Source organism: Macadamia integrifolia, unplaced genomic scaffold (genome assembly GCF_013358625.1).
Source record: "Macadamia integrifolia cultivar HAES 741 unplaced genomic scaffold, SCU_Mint_v3 scaffold2147, whole genome shotgun sequence".
Taxonomy (NCBI): Eukaryota; Viridiplantae; Streptophyta; class Magnoliopsida; order Proteales; family Proteaceae; genus Macadamia; species Macadamia integrifolia.
In genome coordinates, this window is record NW_024868540.1 from 68,006 (window position 1) to 76,156 (window position 8,151).

The 8,151-nt window shown below is 44.8% G+C and overlaps 1 protein-coding gene across 3 annotated transcripts in view; it reads left to right on the plus strand.

The window, feature by feature from the left end:
• Positions 1-8,151, plus strand: part of LOC122065892 (plant intracellular Ras-group-related LRR protein 7) — a 51,881-nt gene that overhangs the window by 30,115 nt on the left and 13,615 nt on the right. For all 3 annotated transcript variants that reach the window (XM_042629716.1, XM_042629715.1, XM_042629717.1), the window contains exon 6: positions 812-902. In XM_042629716.1, coding sequence (XP_042485650.1) covers positions 812-902 — 91 coding nt within the window. The remainder of the gene's footprint in view (positions 1-811; positions 903-8,151) is intronic.

Here is an 8,151-nt window from a genome sequence, read left to right on the forward strand (position 1 = left end):
TCCCCTGAGGTCTTGTCCCTTGTGGCTCCCACCCCTTCCCTTTATATATTCTTCCTATTGTTAATGCAATTATTTATTCACCCAAAAAAATGTCAACTGTCTTTCTGATTAGACTATCCATAATTTTACAAATTGCTTTAAATCCCTATCTAAGCCATCATTGTCTTGGTTTGTGGAAACAAATGTGTGATAGACAAAAGTTAAATCATGTGCAGTTAGCCTACTAGGATTTAGTTCTGCTTTAAACTATATTAGAAATATATATACTTGGACATACACTTTGTCCACACCTTGAGCTGAGCTGGATCATGATACTGTGGTTTGGGAACTCAAATCTGGCAAGAAGTGAAGTATAACTTCTTTATTTTTTATTTTTTTCATTTTTATATGAAAATGTTCACCAGTACTAAGAAAATCTCATCTTGTTCCTTTATGTGGCCAAGATGATACCCATGCTTTCATATAATCAATGACCAAATTGATCAGTAAACCTAATTGCCATGTTTTTTGGTTTAGTTATTACAAAAGCCAATATTGCATTGTTCTAGATATGATACTCCTGGCTACACCTTATGTTTTCTCATTGGACATGCTTGTTGGCTTCTCTGAGACATTTATTGGATGTGAGAAGCTGTATGAACAACAGTGTTTAAGGTGCTTGGAGTAACTACTATGAGCTGTATTTTATGAATGATGACTCTTTTATGTTTTGAGATTGTAAATTTTACAATAATTGACATTATGAGCTTCACTGAGCTTTGGCTTGTATTGTGGTTTTCTAGTGCTTAATGAAGATTTTTTGGCATTTCAGTTGTTGCTATTGAATGTTTCAAACAACCAATTGAAGTCCCTTCCGGAATCAATTGGGAGTTGCTTCTCCTTGGAAGAATTACAAGCAAACGGTACTCTGTGTTTGGAGTTTCTTCATTGTTTAGCCTGTCAATGTTACTTTATCATTGTTTATACTTGCAGAATTATTACCTTCTATGAAGCGCTCTGGTTATATATAGTTTAGAACACAAATACAAATGACCTTCATTTGGGTCTTTGTTTTCTGTACACATTCTGCAATGCAATAGAGTTAAAACTCCTTATCTTGATGGATCAAACTTCTAGAAGATGTACTGGTTTGGAACTAATTTGATATAATGTCAATTACAATATGATCATAGTTATAAAGGCAGCAAGGCGACCAAGGCGTTTGAGGTACTGCCTAACTGCCTTGGTGATTAGGTGGCTGCAAGGTGTTCGCCTTGGCAAACAAAGTGTTCTAGTGTTCTTTTTTTTATCGGGAAAATTACACCACCCTCCCTTGTACTTTGCTCGAATGACATTACACCCCCTCCCCCGTTTTAAAGATTCTTACATTTAAACCAATCCATTAGTGCCCTTTAGAGTATCTCTGTTATGTGATGAAGTCAGACAATAAGAAACCTCTTAATGGAAAAAATATCCTTCAGTGGAAGTGAGTTTACCTCTATACCCTTGTGAAGGGTGCTCTTTACCCTGCATTTCTCTCTCTCTCTCTCACACCTGCTCATGTGCTCACCTCACCACTGCAAGTCTACAACCACCGCACCTTTATTTATAAAAAAGATAAAGAAGAAGATGTATGAATCACTGAAGTTCTTTTCTTTTCTTACTTGTAGACATTTTAATGCGGGATTGGTGGGTCCCGAAGACACAACTTGGATGGATGTGGGCCCACTTAAACACGTAGAAGCCAAATACTAGAAACAGTAGTAATTTGTAATTAAATGGACCCATTCAAATGGTAAATACTCAAGTATCAAGAGATAATGGCAAATCACTAAATAATTTGAGTTTTATATGAGTAACGGCAGAAGTGTAATTAAACAGAAAATCACGATTGAGTGGCAGAGTTGTAATTTCCTTGGGATTCACTTAGAAGAGAAGCAAAGTGCTAAGGATATCTAACGTAGGTTGAACCAATAGGGGCTCCGGCAGAAGGTACCACCAGACACCCAATCCCAGCAGAAGACATGTTATTAGGACGAATCAGCTGTCTTTGACGTAGGCGAAGGCCATTGCCTCTGATAAGCCAAATGTCCTTGTACGACTACTTTGTTTTGTGGCGTCCGCTAATCCAATCTGGGAAGCAAAGATAAAATATGGGTATGGGAAGTTAAACCTAAAGTGCAAGGGCATAACTGGAAATTCAACAAAAGGGAGCAAATATCTAGAAGGAGAATTCTTCTCTCTTACCTTGAAACAAGAAACCAGAAACCAGTGGAAGAGACTTTGAGCCACGATGGATGAAACTCAGCCAATAAGCATCCAACCAAGCTAAATTTAGGAGATGAGACCTGTGACTCCAAGCCCTTCTAGATGCAAGCGATAATCAGACAAGAAGACTTGATATTAGACTGTAGAAGATTTCTGCAACTGAACCTCTTGATATTCTCAGATCTGGTTTTAGTTGCAGGTCTGAAACTTGATTGCACACTCGAGCTGTGAGAGGGTTCTGGATCTTGGTCAGGGACATTGATTCGCCCAAGGTCGAGGATACTGTCAAGCCCAATCTCAGGTTCAAATGATTGGGAATTAACTTCAGCAAAGCTTTCCTTTGATCTGATGTTATCACCCAGAACAGAGGAAAACGAGAACAGATGAAGGAAGGGAGAGAAGAAAGAAGAAGAAAAGGGGGGGGGGGCATGGTTTAAAGTATCGTACCGTATTGTACCGTATTGGTATTGACCCTTACCGATACTATATGTACAATTTAACACATATCAATGTTTTGTTTTGGTTTGTGAATACAATTTTAGCTGCATTTTTCAAACGTAAACAATATAATTAATATTACACCTCTCATTATATTTATCCCCTTCACAGTATTTGTAATCACTTTTTGGTCTAGTCTAGTCATATACATTGTTGCGTCAGGTAGGCAGCCGGCACCTTTTTTTTTTATTTTTATGAATAAATAATTCATTACCAAGGAGAAGAATATATAAGGCGGAAAAGGGGGGGCCAAAAAGGAGCAAAACCCTCCAGAAGGGGGGGCAACTAAGGCCCGAAGAAACAACTATGGGAGACAACAGTTGGGGCGGGGGGGAATGATAGAGGTAGGAAGACCCCAGGAGACAACAATGACCTCATTCCTTGGGGTGTCACGAACTGGACAGTGGCAGAGAGATCTAGCTTAGAGGAAACATCGAAGTAGATGGCCTTCTAAATCCCTTCGAAGGAACAGGAGTTGGGGGTCCATCTACGCAGATTTCGTCCATCCAAAGGTGGTTGATGGTGGCGCAAAGGGCGAGCTTTCCAACTGTGTCACATATGGTGGAGCCACTAAAAATCATGTCTACTCAGATCCATTCGCAGGGAAGGGGAAGGATGGGACAGGTGGAGGGCCAGTATGAGCGGAGGACCTTCTTCCAGATGGAGGCAGAGAAAGGGCAGGAGAAGAAAAGATGGGCAACATCTTCAGTACCATTCCAACACAAACAGCAGGAGGTAGGGACCTGGATGTGACGGTAAATGAGGAAGGACTGAGTTGGGAGACAGTAGGAGAGAGATCGCCAGGCGGTGAAGATATGGCAAGGGATGTGCCCTTTAAACCAGATGATATTTCGCCAAGGAATAAGAGGGTGTAGTGGGTAGAGTTCCAAACAGAGGTAGAGGAGAAGAGGCTCGAGGAAGGGAGCCTAATTAACGGTATCTTATAATCCTCTATGACTAGGGGAATGGGGGGAGGACCAGAGATCCGGCAAGGGGGAGGGAGAAACGGAGGGGACCAACCATTAGGGGAGAGGATGGAGGCCACGGTGGCAAATTGAGTCGAGCCAATGGAGGAGATAATTCTAGGGGAGACCAGGGGGAGAAGGATGCCAACAGGGTGCTAAAGGTCAAGGTGGAGGAGCCATTGCCAATGGTGCAGAATAGGAAGGGCAAGGGGTCTAGAATTAAGAATGCATCGCCAGATCCAGGAGGCATCAGCAGAGGGGGTGGCAGTCCAAAGGGAATTATTTTTAAGGGGAACAGAGTAAACCCATGAGACCCAGATACTCTGTTGCTTGGAGATGATTTTCCAAATGAGCTTGAGGATAGCTACAGAGTTGACATCCTTGATTTTGTGGAGGCCCAAACCTCCTTCAGACTTGGGGCGGCAAGCATTCGACCAACTTATAGGGTGGAGGAATCTAGTGGCCTCAGTTCCTTTCCAAAAGGAAGGCACAGAGGAGAGAGTCAATGGCTTTGGAAGTGGAAGCAGGGAGGAAAAAGATGCCCGACTAGTAAAGGTAGAGGGATTGGAGGACAGAATTGATTAGGACTAGGCGACTCGCATAGGAGAGGAGCTTGCTTTCCAAAGTTGGAGCCTTTTCCTGATGGAATTAAGGATGGGGGAATAGTGGTGAGGGGAGAGATGAGAGGAAATAAGAGGGAGGCTAAAGTATTTGACGGGGAGGGTTCCTGAGGAGAAACCAGAAATGGCAAGGAGTTGGGCTTGACGGGCGTTCGAAACTCCCAAAAGGAAGAGGTTGGATTTGAGGAGATTAGTTTTTAAGCTAGAAAGGGATTCAAAGAGGTGGTGGGAGGACATGATGTTGGTTATGGAGGCAGCGTCGGCTTTAGTAAAGATCATGAGATTGTCAGCAAAGGCATAATGGGTTAGCATAAGGGCTTTACATTTGAGGATGGGGGAGATAAGGTGTTGGTCAGTGGAGGATCAGATTGAATGGGAGAGGACTTCAAGGGCCAGGCAGAAAAGGAAGGGGGAGAGTGGGCACCCTTGCCTGATGCCTACCGTAGAGAAGTACCCTACGGGGCTACCATTGAGGAGGACAGAGAATCAGGGGGTGGAGATGCATAAGTGGATTCAGTGAACAAAGGAGGGGGGGGGGAAGACATTTGAAGGAGGAAGATCCAATATTTGAAAATTGTATCTAGAATAACTGGAAAAGTGGAAATAAAACCAGATATAATTTAATCGTTATGAGAAAATCCAAAATCTTTGAAACAAAGCCAATCATTAGTTCCCAACTATGGGTCGAGTGGAATCCAATACATAAATCGGTTAATAAAAGGACTGTGGAGATGAAATCCCAACGGATCGAATTGAATGCCTTGTGAATGTCTATCTTCATAAGGCCACAGAAGAGTGGGGTTTACAGTTGAAACCTCTGACAATCTCATGGCAAAGGATGATGTTGTCCTAGATGCTTCTTCCAACAATAAATGCAGATTAATTTGGACTGACGAGAGAATTAATTACCGTTTGGATCCGATTGGCTAGGATCTTGGCATTAAATTTGTAAAGAAGATTGCAGAGGGACATGGGTATGAATTCAGATATGCATTGAGCACCTTCCTTCTTGGGGATGAGGCAAAGGAAAGAGTGGTTGATGCCAGAGATTTGGGAGGGGTTGAGGAAGAAGTTGCGGATGGCAAAGATGAGATCATCACAGATGATATGCCAGCAAGTGGAGAAGAATACCATGTTGAAGCCATTAAGGCCAGGAGCTTTATTGGACTTATAATTGAGGACAGCAGAGAGGATCTCATTGTCTGAAAGGATGGCTTGAAGGGATGGTAGAAGATGATCAGGGATGGATTTGTTAAGAATGTTGGGGGGAAGGGGTGGGGGGAGGATGGAAGAGATCATCAAAGTAGGAGACAACTTCAGCTTTAAATTGGTTCCAAACCAATGCGGGAGATGAGCTTAAGAGTAGAGTTGGCATTGGTTCGCCACTTTGACATTCTTATGCTTTTTGGCAAAAGCAATGAGAGGAGAGGAGACAATGGTGGGGATGGCCCAAATATCCCTAACCCAGGAGAGGAATCCCTCATGAATGGACCACATGTCAAAATACTTGAAAGGTTTGGGGCCAAAGGAGATATGGGGCTGCACAAAGAGGGAGATGGGGGAATGATCGGAGATGTCAGGGAGATCGAAGCTGGCATGGGAGGCAAGGAAGGCAGTGAACCAAGCTTCATTGACAAGAAAACGGTCGAGCTTGCAGGCCACCCAATCATGACCATTGCGATGATTATGCCAAGTGAATTTAGAACTAGACCACCTAAGATCATCCATCCCAATATCCTCGATGCAATTATTGAAGGAGTCAGAGGAGGGGGTGTCAATGGGGGAACCACTAAGTTTCTCATAGGATGCCCTAACCACATTGAAGTCTCCTCTAATGCCCCAGGGAAGGGAAGAGAGGGTGGAGGAGGAGGAGGAGAAGGAGAAGAGGTCGGCCACAAAGGGAGTCTGTCAGGGGCCCGATTAAGAGCATAGACAACAGAGAAGAAGGAAAAGGGGAGAAATGGATGACTTGGGAGGAAGAGGCAAGGCAGATGTGGATGAGGAGAGGGTTCCAAAGGATCCAAATGCGCCCATTGGGAGAGTGGGCATAGTTGGAAATGAAGGACCAAGTGGGATCAATAGAAGCAACGATGCGGGGGGCATTTGCTTCAAGGGTGCATGTTTCAAGGAGGCAGTAGATAGCAGCTCTAAAAGATTTGATACGAGAGCGAATGGAGGCCTGTTTGGAAAAGGAATTTAGACCTTTGACGTTCCAGATAGTCCAAGGGATCATTTGGAAAGGGAGTGGGAAGGCAGCTGAGACTCAGTAGAGCAGGTGGTTGGGGCAGGTTTGGACTTAGGCCAACTGAAATACTCCTTGAGGGGAGAGGGTATGGAAGGCTTGGGGTTAGAGGGGCCTTTAAGGCATGGAAGGGTGGACATGGCCTTCTTCTTTTGGTCAGCAACAAGGGATCTGGGGGGAAACTAGAGGAGCCAGTCTAAACTTGGAGAGAGGGGATACGTTAGCTAAAGGACCATGATTCCCAGAGGGGGAATATGCAATAGGGGAGGAGCCCAAGTGATGAGTGTCAGGTAGGAGGCCAGTGTCAAGGGAGGAAGCTTGTGGAGACCAGCAAAAGTGCGGGGTTGGGGAGCACCCGAATCAGTAGTAATGGGAGGGTGGGGAGCACCAGAGTCAGCAGAGGTGGAGGGGGATGATGACGCCTTCCAAGGCGTGAGAGGCAAGGCTGGCTGAAGGCCAATAGAGAGCCCAGAGATATGGGTGGTAGCAGTTGAGTCTAGTATCATCTTAGCAGTGGTGGGAGAGTCAGTGTTGACGCCTTCCAAAGCGTGGGAGGACAAAGGGGCTGGTGGGAGATTAGCAACAAAATCAAGGCCCAGCAAGAGGCCAGGCGAGAACACAGTAGTAGGGGGCATCAGCGGCATGGTCAAAGACAACCCAGTTGGTGAGAGGTGGCAACACAGCATCAGTAACATCGTACGAGTGTAGAGGGAGGTTAGAGGAGGTGACGGCGATAGCAGAGACATCGGCGATACTGGTGGTGGCACAATTAACGAATGATAAAGTTGGCGATGAAGCGATGATGGCGCCTTCCAAGGTGGCGATGCAGGCATGCAAGAGGTGGGAGTGGGTGGGGGAGAAGATGGGTGGGGGTCGTAGGTCAAGTCTAGAGAGGATGGGCATAGGTCGAGATAGATGGAAGAAGAGGGGAGCGGGTTTGGGTTGGGGTATGGGTCAGGGAGAGTCGAGAAGGAGTGGGTTGGGTCATATAAGTTACCCGAATTTGAGGGGGTGGTTCGATGGAAATTTGGAGAATGAGGAAAGTAATGCGAGGGGAAGAAGGGAGAGGTGTCAGAGCTATAGGCAAACCTTGTTCATTATGGCAAGTATGCGTGGAGAACTGGTTAAAGCCCACTAGATCTTCCATCAGACCATCAGAACAAGACGAGGGGCCAAGATGCCAGAGTTGACGGTCGTAAAGCGCTGATTTCGACCTCGGTTCTGCTTCAGAGGCTTTCTCAGAGGTAGATGTTCAAGATTAGGGTTACCAGGGGCCAAAGATGCCAAAGACGAGCTTGCGAGCTTGATGACTAGACACCAATGATTCTTCAACTGCCTCTACCAGATTATCCTCTTTAGACATATTTTTTGAGATTTTTTTGCACAAAGCACTGTGGAGTGCCCAAAGCATTTGCAGGTGGAGCACATAGGGGGATCCATTCATATTTTATTTCTTGTACAAAGGAATGCTCATCTTCATTGTTTGAGATTTAAAATGTAACCGCAAGCGTACGGATCAGTGTAGCTACGGGTCGAACACAGGGAGAGCAGCCACTTTATTTTTTTATCTCTTTTAATA